At 41.6% G+C, this 14,966-nt stretch overlaps 1 protein-coding gene across 1 annotated transcript in view; it reads left to right on the top strand.

Moving 5' to 3' along the window:
- The window catches only part of LOC137284872 (nucleosome-remodeling factor subunit BPTF-like), a 29,971-nt gene extending 15,626 nt beyond the window's left edge, over nt 1–14,345 (top strand). The window contains exons 12-22 of the mRNA XM_067816896.1: nt 772–1,148; nt 2,250–2,429; nt 3,098–3,229; nt 3,493–4,347; nt 4,919–5,207; nt 5,592–5,817; nt 6,600–6,853; nt 7,639–7,812; nt 8,245–8,440; nt 10,221–10,305; nt 10,853–14,345. Of these exons, the coding sequence (XP_067672997.1) occupies nt 772–1,148; nt 2,250–2,429; nt 3,098–3,229; nt 3,493–4,347; nt 4,919–5,207; nt 5,592–5,817; nt 6,600–6,853; nt 7,639–7,812; nt 8,245–8,440; nt 10,221–10,305; nt 10,853–11,043 (2,959 nt within the window). The 3' untranslated portion in view covers nt 11,044–14,345. The remainder of the gene's footprint in view (nt 1–771; nt 1,149–2,249; nt 2,430–3,097; nt 3,230–3,492; nt 4,348–4,918; nt 5,208–5,591; nt 5,818–6,599; nt 6,854–7,638; nt 7,813–8,244; nt 8,441–10,220; nt 10,306–10,852) is intronic.
- Nucleotides 14,346–14,966: the final 621 nt, after the last annotated feature.

The raw sequence follows: 14,966 nt of genomic DNA, 5'->3' as shown, positions 1-14,966 counted from the left end.
GAGCAAACTTTGACTGGCAGTCCAGTGTTCAACAGTATGAGCATTGGTCTGTGCAATTGGGATATGATGAAATGTCAGTCAAGTCAGTGAGCCTGACCATCCGATCCCTTTAGTTTCCTCTTTACAACAAGTATGAGAAGCTCAAGATCAGTTCTAACCAGGATTGCCCAAGGCCCAAGTGATATTTCTGAACCAGAAAATTAAATCGGTACTTGAAGCTTGTTGTAAGAGACTTTGGGTTCAGCTCTTATTGTAGGTTAGAATACAACCCCAGCAATCAGTGTCAGTTTGTAAGATCCGACATTGGAATAATAGTGATGCTTGGTGGCTTTGTATCCAAGCAACATAGATCATTGCTTACAATACCAATCACCAGATTGCTTGGTCCAGATTGAAATTTTTAAGAGGTTGCCATCAAACACCTGGCTTATTTCAGAGTGAGTTAAGTTTTACGCCACATTCAGCAATATTTCTGATGTCTGTAAATAACTGAGTCTGGACCTGAGAATCCAGTGATCAACAGTGAGCGCATTGATCCGATGATGTCCCAACCAACCCTGATCAGCCAATGCTGTTCGTCGCCTCTTACAACAAGCATAGGTTACTGAAGATCATTTCTAATCCAGACCTTCATGGGGCTGTTTCAGAATGTGTTTGAATCCCCTAATGCACATCTTATGAAAGCCACCCTTGCATAAGCTGTTTATAAACACACCAAGTCTAGGGAAGAGTATTAGATAAATAGTGTGAAAACTGGATTGTGTTTTTCAGACTGGAAAAACAGAGGGCAGCATCACATGAGAAAACCATTATTGTGACAACCACAACAACATCTACAGCAACAACAACTACGCAGAATGCTGCTCAAATAAAAGCCCAAATGGAGCAGCAGCTTAAACAGCAGAGGCTCGCTCTGCAGCAGAAACGCTTACAGGAAGCACAGGGCAAGACTGGTGTCATCACAGTTTCCACGTCAACAACAACAACAGCAGCAAGTAGCAGCATCAGCTCCACATCCACATCATCTACACCCATCAAAACTATCACTCTGACGACAAACACGGGAGGCTTGAGCACTATCACCACGCCAACAATCATCAAACAAGTCCAGATGCAGCCCAAGACAATTATTGCATCCAGTGCTCTCAGTAAGAGAATATGCTATAATCCATTCAGTTATTGTATTTATCAAATAATCATGATATTAGTTCAGTGTTAGATACAGCCACTTGTCCTTAGTCAGATAAGATGTTCATGGTTTTGTTGTTGCCTTTGGTTAATATAGTTGTGTACAACTTGATTAGTGTGTGCTGAGAACTAGACACCTCTAGAGTCTTCTGGCCTGAACTTGGTTATAGGGAGCCCTTTGAGTTTTATGGCCTCAGCTTTGTTATATGGAGTCCTTTGTGTCTTCTTCCCAGAACTTGGCCTGAACTTGGTTATTGGAAACCCTTTGAGTCATCTTGCCTGAACTTGGAAGTTGGCAGCCCTTTGTGTCATCTGGCCTGAATTTGGTTATAGGGAGTGCTTTGAGTTTTCTGGTCTGAACTTGGTTATAGGGAGTCCTTTGAGTCTTTTTGCCTGAACTTGGTCATAGGGAGCCTTTTGAGTCTTCTGGCTTTATCTTAGTTTTAGGGAGTCCTTTGAGTCAACTGGCCAGAACTTGGTTATAGGGAGTTCTTTGATTCTCCTTGCCGAAACTTGGCTATAGGGTGTCCTTTGAGTCAACTGGCCAGAACTTGGTTACAGGGAGTCCTTTGATTCTCCTTGCCGAAACTTGGCTATAGGGTGTCCTTTGAGTCAACTGGCCAGAACTTGGTTATAGGGAGTCCTTTGAGTCTCCTTGCCGAAACTTGGCTATAGGGAGTCCTTTGAGTCAACTGACCTAAGCTTGGTCATAGGAGTCCTTTGAGTTGAATTGAATCTTACTAAACCTATCAGAATTTTACTATGCCCTTGACCTATGACTTTGGAATAGTGACTAAAGTATAAGTTGTCAACTGATTTGTTTTGGTTTTGGACATGTACAAAATTGTTGAAACTATGATTAATGTTGCATGGTTTAGGCTGAGGATATAGGGTGACAAATTCCTACCCTCTCTGAAAAGTAGAAATATATTTCTTGTGTTCAAAAAATGTGTGTTTTGTGAGCTCAGTGTCATGATGGTTGTAGTAGATCTAACAAGTACTTCGATGTTACACTTATGGCAGTGTTGGCTTGGAAAGTAATGGTTTGGTGTTTCCTGCAGACACAGCATCCCCTGTACGCCCTGGGGTGAAGGTTCAGCTACCAGGGACAACCATTACTCTCCGACCCACATCAACAGTAGCCCTTGCTCCAAAACCGGGAGTAACCATGGCAACCACTGCCACAACCACTGCTCCAGCAGCACGTCTCATCGCACCAGGACAAGTGCAGACACCTAAAAGTAGGGGTTGAACATGTCCCGTGAAACTGTGCTTTTATCAGTCATCTTTGTATATTTTGTCTATCTTAAGTAAAATTAGGTGTCTCTGATATCACTGGTGTCTATGATGTCATGAGTTCCCTTATCCTGATTTTCTCCCTTTCCCTACGAACGCTACGTGGAAATTTTAATTCCTTTGTTCCTTGAAGCAGATGTAAAATCACTCGTCCGTTGGGTTGCCTACCTTTTCCTGCCACATTGTCCCACGTGACCTGCACACTACCATGCTCTTATCACTCTCTCCGCCTCCTTTTGTTAATTTACAAAGATTGTGTGTTTGTGTGTTTCTTAGGTAAATGGGTTAACACAACCATCATCTTTTTTCCCATTCAAGAAAAGTCAAGTTCATGTTTTTTGCAACTATCACTACTCTTAGTATTGATTATCAAATTGCTGATTTAATACGGTCTGTCTTCATATAGCTGGAATATTGCTGATGACATTCAGTGTCCAACAGAAGAAGCTCAACAAACGACAACAGTTATTGTGATGGAAGTTTGATGATTACTGTCAGTTATTTGCTATGAGGATCCAAACTACAGATTATCAGCGCCTAGTTAATAAGGATCCGATTCAAAAACTTTGAATATTCCATAGTTAATTGTATGCCACATGTCTTTTCCCTTCAGCTGCTGTGCGTCTCCCAGGAGCAGTCCAGATACGTCCCCAGGTAGTGGCCCAGGGCTTGCCAGGACAGGTCCAAAACGTCCAGATCATCCAGGGGCCATCCGGGCAGCTGCAGGTCCGAGGACTCCTTCCAGGTAGTTTCTACTTTGCTACTTTAAGTATAGTTCTTTGTGACTGAATCTTTGCTCCACATGTAGCACATGGTATTCCCAACCTTTATATATTGACATCGAAGATGTCTTTCACAATTTGACGATCCCACCTAATTTCAACAAGACTATCGTAACCGTTCTTGGTAATTTTTATTATTTAGATATTTTCATTAAAAATAAAGAGAATATTTTATTTCACTTTTGGATTATTATCTCCATTCATCACAAAATGATTATTCTCCCAGGTCAACAGATCATCCGTCTCCCTGACGGCCGCCTCCAACTCATTACTTTACCAACAGCTGCCACAGCCCAACCCATCACCGCTGTTGCTGCTAGCTCCGCTACTAGCTCCGCCACACCAACTGTCACCCAGGTCCAGGCCAGACCAACTGTTGCAATACGACCTCAGACCATCGTGGTCAGTGCTGCGTCAGTACCAGGAACCTCAGCAGTCAGTGGTGTGGCTGCCACCAGGGTAATGGTTCCAGCCCAGTTGACGGGCACCAGTGCAGGTGCAATATCCAGCACAGGGGTAGTGTCAGCAGCAGCAGCTCTGTCGGGAGTTGCATCTCAAGTCACTACTCTCTCAATGCCCACAAGAACAGTAGGAGGGAGTATTTTAGCCTCCACATCACCAGCTAAGCCCACCATCATTACATCAGTTGCAAAGGTGGCAGGCACTCCAGTTGTGTCGGCTCAAGCTGTGATGCCCAACACTACAACTCAAATCATCAAGCCGCTGATGACATCAACACTGCCAACAATGACGCCAGTGGCTGTAGCCTCCACCTCTAACCCCTCGGTTGTGACAACAGCGGCAACTGTCATTGCTCCCAGTATAGCCATTCAGTCGACGAATCAACCAACAATCATCACATCACCTGTCACTGCCAAAACAGTCCCACGACCTCTGACCTCGCAGATAACTGTACGGACACAACTGCCAGCTCAGTCAGCTACAGTGGCTGTAACACCACGACCACTGACTATCGTTACTTCTCCTACATCAGCAGCAGCTGCAGCAGCAACTCCAACACCAACCGCTGCTGCTTCAGCTGCACAGAAGTACGCCATCACTCCTCAGGTGGTACAGCAAGGTGAGGAACACCACAGTATTTTACATACAAGTCTCCAAAGAAATGGACCATAGGTGTAAACAGTTATTTCATGCTGGGTTCATTGAATCGTAAATCAAAATATATCTGTAAGTAATAAATGTATACTGTACAAATTACAACTCAGAAACTCAAGCGATTCATATTTGGATATTTCCCTCAGTTTGAAGGTATTCAACCGATTTGTAGACCCCCATAGTCCATAAGAATATTCTGTAAGAATGTGTTCAATACATGCTGCATGGAAGAGGTGATATTTTAGATCAGTGCCTCCTTTCACAAAGCACCAAGGTGATCCTAAGTCACTAAGGTAACCTCAGTGCAATGTTAAAGAATGGGAGTTGGATTAACCTTAGTAAAGGTTGCTTCATGAAAGAAGCTCCAGGTGGTCAGACTGTGAATTATTCATTACTTGTCGGCATATTCCAGCATTGCAGATTGCTGCTGATGATATCGATCTCTGGATTGTCAGGTTCCGGTTGGTGTCATAGTACTCAGTGCAGCCAAACAAACAAAACATAACAAAACCCTACAGACCATTCTCTCATTGCAGTTGTGCGCCAGGCCCTGATGCAGAATCAGACGCCAGAGATCCAGGCCAAGTTGCTGGCCATGCAGAGACAGATCCAGCAGCAACAGCAAGGTGGCACAGCGGCGGTCAAAGTGACCACCCAGCCAGCAGTGGGGGTCAGCACACTACAGTCCCAGGAGCGGCAACTCCAGTCTCAGTTCCAGCAACAGCTGGTCACCAAGCAACAGCAGATCCAGCAGGCCCAGGCCACAGAGACGGCCCGAGCCAAACAGAGGACTCTCACTCAGGAACAGAAGGATGACCAAATGAGGTGAGTCAAAGACAAGTTTTTTTTGGCCTTTATGTTGTTTTGTTGCAGTTTGACTGCTAATTATTTTCATTTGCAAGATAAATTGGTTCTGTTAATTGTATACTTAAAATAGCCCTAGAGAATGCTATTGGAACCTTGTTTTGAAAAATTCAAGATCAGAGGAAAGAAAATAAACTGTATGGTAGGTTGAGTTGTCAATGGATTGTACCTTGATACTTTGCAATTCGTAGCCATTTTTGTAATGCTTTTTGGTACATGTTGAAAACATATTTGGCTGAACTCCAAGTTTGCACTTTTGAAGAAAATATGTAGGTGTTTTAGGGGGTTATTTTCTAAAATTCAAAGACACCAATGTGATTATATGTGTTGTATTCTTTATTGCAGGCTGTCAGTATGTAACCAGGTGCTGAAGACACTCCTGGACAAGATCGAGAGGGAAGAGAAACAGGAGCAGAAACGGCAGCGGAAACAGGAATCCGTGGAGGAGAAGCAGAAGCGTGTCATGGCAACCAAACTCCAGGGGGCGCTCTTCAAACACAAGGAGGCACTCAAGAAAGAGATCCTGCGCAAGCGGACCCTGATGGAGAAAAACCTGCAGCAAGATATACTTGTGAGTATAGGTTCAGTGCATTTATGCCGTATCTTTAGCAACCATTCTTTCAAGATTTATTGCAATGAAGTCTATGAATAATTCCTCTCATACAAAAATTTCCTCCTTGAGAGGGCATAGACGTTTTATGAAATAAGGCCTGCATGACTGATGGTCTAAATTTACAGCTAGCCAGCCTGATGGTTTGGTAAAAACAAAAATTAGATGTTCCACTGATTTGGATAAGTTCACTAGATCAGGTCTGGTTGAATCCTTTTGGGACTGGTAACATTTTGAACTTACCAGCCCTGATGTCTGACTGGATTTTTGGCTTATTTCATAAACTAGCAGAGGTGCTTCAGAACTCATCTGAAATCTTTTCCATTGTAAAGATGAGGTGCTGTTGAGTGTTGCCAATAAGACCACATCTCAGTCAGGACGTAGCAGTCTGTTTCATTGTATACCATCATCATGTGTGGCTACTCTGTCTGTGTTAATACATCAAATGTGTGTCTGTGTGTGTGTGTGTGCTGGCATGTATAGGGTGTGCAGATAAAGAAGAGAGGTAATAAACATGTATCTGTTGAAACTACTCACAGGTTCATAACAAAAGTATTACTTTGCTTCTCACTTTTAGCTATGGTATCAGGATGATATAACTGTATGTGCCACAATATTTTCAGTTGCTTGAGTTTATATATCCCTTCGCAGGTGTTTCTGTTGGCTTTGAACAAATTTCAGTACGACACGTGTTCCTGTTCTCCCAGTCTTCATGAAAGTATTTCCTCTTTTTATGTGTAAAGATGGAGGTAGCCGACAAGCTAAAGAAGCAGACCAAATCTCCAACCAAACCGGCACCACCAGTACGCCCACTTCCCGCAGGTACCAGCGTGGTGGGGGGAAAGAAGAAACTAGAGACCCTTCCCCCACAGGCTCCCCCCGAAACAGCAGCAGCGAAGAAACGCAAGCAAAAGATCATATCAACTGGTGGAGGGCGTGCCTTCAATCCTAAGGAGAAACTCTATTGTATTTGTAAAACTCCATATGATGACTCAAAGTAAGTATGCGATATCATTGCTGTTGTCAGTTATTTACGTTATTATTGTCAGATTTACATTACGATTGTTTAGTCATGTTTCCAATGACTGACTAGTTGTCTTTTGTCCATATACATTGAATTTACTTTGATGGTCTGTCATAAGGAATGGATGTCGATATAAATATCAAAAACTTGAAATCTTGCTTCTTTGGGATTCTTTTATTTCTTTAGTGTTAGTGAATGACCCGGTGAATACTGAGTACAAAATGCAGCTTGAATATCCCTACACTGTCTTCATTGAATGAGTTTAAAAAAAAACAAATCAAGAGGGATACGGGTGTCTTCGTATATGTGCATGAGTGTGCACTTCCCATAATTAGGGATCAGTGAAGGTCCAGGTTAAAATTAATCTTCAGTAAGCCATGCTCATCTTAAAAGGCAACTAATGGGATCAGTCAGACTTGCTGACTTTATTGACACATATCCCTGGTTCTCATTTGCATAGATCGATGCTGATGCTGTTGATCACCAGATTGTCTGATCCAGACTCAGATTTATTACAGACCACCCCACATGGCTTGAATATTGCTGAGTCTGGTGTAAAACTAAATTCGCCCACATAACTCACTCACTCAGTTAATTAGGATTGAATCCAATCTAGCTGTCCTCATGGATTGAATCTGTCATGTCATAGGTCTGACTAATGCATGTATTAGAGGAGACATATTTTGCCTTTTATAGGGCAACACGATATTCAGTTTTTGTGGACCCACCGTAGTTCTAATGCTCGTGTATTTGTGCAGGTTCTACATCGGATGTGACCTGTGTTCCAACTGGTTCCATGGAGCATGTGTAGGCATCACAGAGAACCAGGCTAGCTCAATCGACTCGTACATCTGTGAAGACTGTCGCAAGCAGCAGGAGAACACGTCAGAGGAACTGTACTGTGTGTGTCGAACACCCTATGATGAGTCACAGTAAGTACACTTATGCTAATCGTCACTTGAACTGAGATAGTTCTCCATGAAACTCCATAAAGTACAGTACTAATTTTTCATGTTATATGCCAACCAGTCACTCTGAAAACTTTTGATAGTCAAGTTTGTCACATGATGTACTATTATGGGGCATCTGTCAGGGTTTTGGGACTAATTACCTGCTGGGTATGAACATACTTAAAAAGTGACAAGTCCAAATGTGTGTAAACCTCAAACAGCCCATGTCACTGATCAGTCCTACACTGTTGTAAGCCTATGCAGTGTTTTGTAAATTCGCAGGACTGACATCAGGAACCAAAGACTTAAGAAGCTGCTGGTCAAGACTAGATGCTGCAGGGTCCTTCTTAAAGACTGCAGTTCATTTTGACAAATAGATTGACGTGATATTAACTATCATTCCATATACTCCAGGTTCTATATCGGATGTGACCGATGTCAGGACTGGTTCCATGGCCACTGTGTTAATGTATCGCGGCTGGAGGCAGACCGCATGGACACCTACATCTGTCCCAACTGCATCAACAAGGAACAGGCCACGCCCATTGCACAGAAATGTCTTACAGATAAGGAATATGAAAACCTGCGGCGACTCCTTCGTAGTCTACAGGTAAGGTCATTGCCATGTGATGTAGTTGATGAATACTGCACACAAAAAGTAGGGGATATTGAAGTTAAAATCAGTGATTACACCATAGGAATGCATACTCCTCTGATTACTTTAGACATGTTTGAGAACAATCTCTGGGCAACCCTCTCATGATGCACTTTGATCTCGGTGTGTTCTGGGGTTAAGAACGTTGCACCCAAACGTACCAAGGGTGGGTCTTAAAAAATCACACCATGTTTCACTCGTGCATTTGGCAAAATGCACATGCCTCATGTGCAATAATGGCTATAAATGCTGTTCTCCAACCACGTCCTACCTTTTGACTGATCTTTTGACTAATATGCACAATGCGAAGACTTCAAGAAGACCAATGATTGAGAGGCATAGGGATGCTCCAGACCGGAAGAACACAAGCCTACACAGCAGTACAGTTTGGAGTTTCACAGTCTGTCATCAGCTGGCTGTGGGCACATTACCAAGCAACTGGTCGAGTAGCCGTCCCACCACGAAGTGGGCATCCCAAATGTACCACCAGAGTGATGACCGACGATCATCACCTGAGCCCTTCGCTATCATCGACAAAATGCGACACAGCTGCAGCAAGTACACAGGCAGGCCACCGGGAATCGCAATTCGACACTGACAATATGTAACCGTCGCCTCCCACCTCCGATCACAGCAACCTTACATTCCCTTACCCCTAACAGATGGACACAGGCAGGTCCAGAGAGAGTGGTGTCAAGGTCATCAGAGGTGGACCAATGGCCGGTGGTCCCACGTTATGTTTAGCGACGGGTCAAGGTTCACATTGGACTTCAGTGACGGTCATATTGGGTCTGGCGTTGCCAGGGGAACGCCAACAACCAGGTGGCATGATTGCACACGATTGACATGGTAGGGGATCTGTGATGGTGTGGGATGGGATCATGATGACTGGTAGGACCGATCTGCACATTTGCCAAGGGAGAGTCACTGGGCTCTACTACCGTGACAACATCACGCCACACGTCCTGCCGTTTGCACGTCGCCATGTTCAAGGTTTTGTGTTCCAGGATGGTAACACCAGGGCTCACCGTGCTTGCGTTGTCCTTGATTATCTTCAGCAATACCAAATCCAAACTCTTCCTTGGCCAGCAATGTCCCCAGACCTCTCCCCACCATTGAGCATGTGTGGGATATGCTCGGATGACGACTCAGGGGCGTCATCCCCCATGTCAAGACTTGGTGCAACTGGGAGGGACACTTCAAGAGGAATGACAGAGGATTCCCTAACCTGACTTTGGTCGACTCATTAGGAATATGAGACGTCGGTGTCAAGCTACCTGGCTGCTAATGGTGGGCCTACCCGCTATTAAGTGGACTGTGACATTTGGGTTACCACCCCATTAAACATTTATTTGATTTTATTTGTCTTTACTTTTCATTGATTTGTTTTAAACATATTTTATTCATTAAGAAAAGGATTGGGCACAAGTTATCCAACTTAGAAAAGCCCTCTCTCGATAATTACAAATTCACCTTACAACATACACAAGAGACAGACAGAGGTTAGGCTGTGTACAACAGATGTTAACTGAGAAAGCGTTTTGTTTGAGAGATACACATTTGAAAACATTCTGATTTTCAGTAATTGAGAGACCTGCCATGTAAGATGAGATTAATATCAATTTTCATTATCCCCTACTTTTTGTGAGCAGTATAATGTTACATTTTGTAGTGGAGTAGCATGGCATGGAAAAATATTTACAGTATTCTCTATTTATAAATTGTCTTTCTTCAGTCACATAAGATGGCCTGGCCTTTCCTAGAACCAGTGGACCCGAAAGATGTACCCGATTACTACCTGGTTGTCAAAGACCCAATGGGTAGGTACCACATCACAGCTTGTCAAAGGATACCTAGTGAAGCCTGGAACAATATAGACCTCTGTCCTTGGTTTACATCTATGTGGCAAGTCGGGGCATTTTGAAAATACATCATGCTGTGTATCTGTGTAATAAACGGGTAATTTGAGATGAGAACTTCTGGCATTTATTCAGGTTTTAGTCTAGGTTTTCCAAAGTACAAACCCTGTAGATACAGATGCCGAAGTATTTCGAACTTGTGGAAGCCTTGGCATTGTTAGTGTCAATGCATGAAGTGTTATGTCACTTCTGACTCCCCCCATAGGGTTTTGAATTAGCTTCCAGTCATTAATAAATGGATAATGTTTCACTTTGAACTATAGTGAGCTTTTGTAGTGAACTTCTTGGTAAATTTTGTTTTGTTGGTATGTAACGTAACTTGTGTCGAGATTGATTATACAATTACTTCATTTGTAGGTATGGAACGATCACAAAATTTGTTATATATTTTGAAAATGTTTCAGTTCTCACATGACTGATATGACTACATCACATTCTTTACCTTCAGATCTGTCTACAGTGGAAAAACGCCTCAATGCTCGATTATACCAGAAACTCAGCGACTTTGTTAAAGACGTGACCAAGATCTTTGACAACTGTCGTTTCTACAACCCAAGTGATTCACCATTCTACCAGTGTGCTGAAGTCCTAGAAACATTCTTTGTGCAACGTTTGAAGTCAATGAGAGAGCGATTCTAACAGGATATGGAGTGTCAGCACCCATTGAATCATGAGTTAGTGTGGTCCACTTAATTCATGCTAAATAGTCAATATATTCTGATGGTGAGAGATTGGTGGTACTGCCTTAAGTGCTTGTTTAATTTCTTTGAAATTATGATGTCAGGATTTGTAGACATGAAGATATGTGTGTGAGTATTGTCTGAAATAAACCTACTCCTCAGACAAACTTTGTCTGATTGCTGAAGTCCTGAAAATATATTCCTGCTGAAAGTCAGAAGTATCCCTCCCACAGATGGCTTTGATCAGAAAACTGCTTTAGTTAGGAGCAGACAATACATTTTCTCTTAGAATACATTTGTGACTTATAAGATAAATGTAAACAAAGACTTTGGCTAGTGATAATAACTTTTTTATCACACACACACATGCACGCACACACATGCACACACACACACAAACACACACATTTTAGGGCTTTTCTTGTCACTTCATGTCCACCTGATGAAAGGGCAAGGAGTACCCTGAAACAGGAATGCTTCATCAGGAATTTCTTACCCATACTATTACTCCTCGTCACCTGCAAACTGTTGAAGTACTGGTATCAGTATTATGCATTTGATCATTATGGCAGCTATGATTGTGGGGAGGTGATCGAGTCAGGAAGAAAGAATCTACAAGGATGATGGTAGGTCTTCTCGTGCAACAACAAAACAATAGTATATATATTTGAGACCTCTTACATCTTTTTTTTTCTTTTTCATTCTTCTGTTTGTTCAGTCTAGGTCTCTTTCCATCAGAGACACAGAAGACTTTCTTATTTTTTTTAGAAATGGTATTTTTTAAAGAAGGCAAGCTCTAATAGGTAATTGGATAGGAAAGTGGGTGAAGGTTTTGCTTGTGAAACTGAAGGCCTGGGGCTGAATTCTCACAGGGGTACAAGGAGCGGAACCTTTATCTTGTCAGTCCTAAGGACCGAGTTCAGTTCCCCACATGGATACATGTAAAGGTCATTCCTGGCATACTACAACATGACATTTCTGTTTCTCCGACATAAAGCCATACTTTCAGTGTGACAATCTCTAGTTTATGATTGTGTTGAGTATGAACTTTTTTGCAGATGTTTCTGTTAGGATACAAAGATGTATTACAAAGATCTTTGTATGTGAACCACCATTTTGGTTACAACCTTGAACTTTAACAACTCAAATGACATATACTCATGGAAGACACGCTCCTAACACTGGAAAGTGTCAGCAGAGAGGAATAACGTTGTGCGTCTGAGCAGGTGGTACGAGCGCATCAGGGCAAGGCAGTATCACACACACACTCTGATCTATGAAGAGGGACTGGGTTGTATATTGTTGTAAAATTGTACATACCTCATTTATTTCACAGCTGTCATAAGGCATCACTAGCTTTCCCAGGCTGGAACTAGTGGCCTTTTCATGTTGTTACATAATCATATCATATTTAAACTTGTCCATTTCAATTAGACACTAAGCTGTCACTTCAGTTTTCCATATTCCGGGAACTCGATTTCATACCAGGCAATGCTGATTAAATATTATTTATAACATTCTTTGTTGTCAATGAAAACTGTGTGGTAAATGTAAACCACCTTAAGAAACTGCTCAATCAAACCAGGTATTTAAAAGATGTTTGTTTACATAAAATGATTATGCAATGTTTGTTTTACCCTAATTGCATAAGTTGTTCAGGGTATTGACTGTATTTAAAATCTTCATGCTGATACAAGCCTGTCTTTTGGTACTTCCATTATTCCTGAAATGGCAAAATATCTATTGCTGTCGTCAGATTTCTTGTTGATTTACCCAGTGATTCAGAAGGTAAAGTGTTATGGATATCTTTGTTTGGTTACTATTGTTACTGAGTTGCCAATGCTGGCCGATGGAAAGTGCAATGTCATTTAACTAAGACTTTAGTTCTGCTAACAAATGAGGGCATCGCAGGACTGGTCATATTAGAATGACATTTCGCGAACTTTGACCAACCAGTAAAATGACGGAAGTCAATTTTTCTAATAGAAAACAGCTGTCTCAAGCTTTTGAGCTGTCACATGGCTGATAAACTGCTAACTTCTATGCCAGACTAAGATTGTAATAGTTAGTGAAACATTTGAAGACTTAACTAAAAATATTCTGGAATGTTTCTTTGCAGAGATTTCAAGGAACCTCCTATATTTATCTCCCTGAGGCAGGAAAAGAACAATCAATTTGACAGAATCTGTTGTGTTAACTGTTCCCAGTAGACATGTTCCAATGTTTACTTTCTTGATATGGTAAATAACTCTGGTTCATCCAGTGAAAGGCTGTCCTAACATGACCAGTAACTGCATGTCCTCAGGTCTGTGTTTAGCAGTAACGAGCAGGGGTTCTAAAGTCCCATCGCCCAACGCCCGGCACAAGTCAGTTTTCATTTCGGGCAATCAAATAATAGTATCGTGCTTGTCCGTGGACTACTAGATCATATCCACTTATGGTTTTAAACTGCAAATAAACTTTCATTTCATTTCCATATCTGTTCATAATGTAGCTATTACATTTCGCAATAATGGTAATTTAGAGCTATCGTTCTTTGAAATTTATCACTCTTCGATAAATAGTCCAGTAAACATTAGCATCAAACATTGTGTCATTAACTCAGGGCAAGTGAAAAATTAGTCAGAACAAGTTACTTTCTTGAAGTCTCTTGCCCTGTGGTAAAATGCTTTTAAAAACAGTTTTGAACCCCTGAACAAGAACTCTTGATCTGATCATAATGAGATGGGGAAAATGAACAAGGAAGGAAATAGGAGAGGTATAATTACAACACTGCTGTTCAAGGTGCATGACTACAGAGGAGTTGGATGATATTGACAACAAATGCTCATCTCTTGCAATAACTAGTGCTACTCGTTCATGACTATGAAGGGAGGTTTATCAAATGAGTTTTAGTTTCAGTGCCGACCCATTTGCTCGGGCGGAGAAAACAAGCTGTCAGTTTGTGTTGCCACTGGTCTTCTTGTCAGTGTTTGTTTGAAATGGACTCATGCATTTACTTTCTGGATGTATTTCATATGCATTTGTTACGTTTTCCACATGTAGAGAAATTTGTAATTTATTTCTTTGCGAAGTGATCGTTGCCTCGTGTAATGACTACTCACTGTGACGCATGGTTCATGACCTGTTGCCTGACATCTTGTACATAACATTTCACTCACTAGTGTATTTTCAGATGTAGATTGAATAGCACGTTCATTCATCATATACACCCTTGATAATATGTGTAAATAAATTCATTTTATAGATCAGCATATTAAATATGTCGTTTGTGTTGTTTATTTATGATGCAAGAATGTGTTTTAATGAAATAAATATCCATCACATGAAACAATGGAAGTCGATGTGAAGAATGCTTGTGACATCACATCAGAATGCAGTCATCAATATTTGATTGAATGTTGTTTTGCGCCACACTCAGCAATGTTCTAGCTGTATGGCAGCGGTCTGTAAGTAATCAAGTCTGAACCAGACAATCCAGTGATCAACAACATGAGCATTGTATTATTGTACAACTGCGAACCGATGACACTTGTCAACCATGTCAGCAAGTCTGATCACCCAATCCTGGTAGTCGCCTCTTATGACAAGCATGGGTTGCTGAAGACGAATTCTAACCTGAATCTTCACTTTCATTTGATAGATGTAGATCAGTAAACAAACACTAATGGTTTTTAATTAGGAAAGTATCTCAAAATATGTGTGTAACTGGAGAAAGCAGGGTTGAGTTATGTTTTGTAATTAATATTAAGAACATCTACTTGGGACAAGTGCAGTCAGGTTTTTTGCATGCAATCGATGCAAAATGCTCACCTGTATTGGTCACCTGATGTCACAGATATGGGTGGTTATGTAGCCTAGTGGTTAAAGCATTCGCTCATC

Source organism: Haliotis asinina, chromosome 5, assembly GCF_037392515.1.
Source record: "Haliotis asinina isolate JCU_RB_2024 chromosome 5, JCU_Hal_asi_v2, whole genome shotgun sequence".
Classification (NCBI taxonomy): domain Eukaryota; kingdom Metazoa; phylum Mollusca; class Gastropoda; order Lepetellida; family Haliotidae; genus Haliotis; species Haliotis asinina.
Note: the sequence above shows the minus strand (reverse complement) of the source record. Positions and strands in the feature narration are given on the sequence as shown.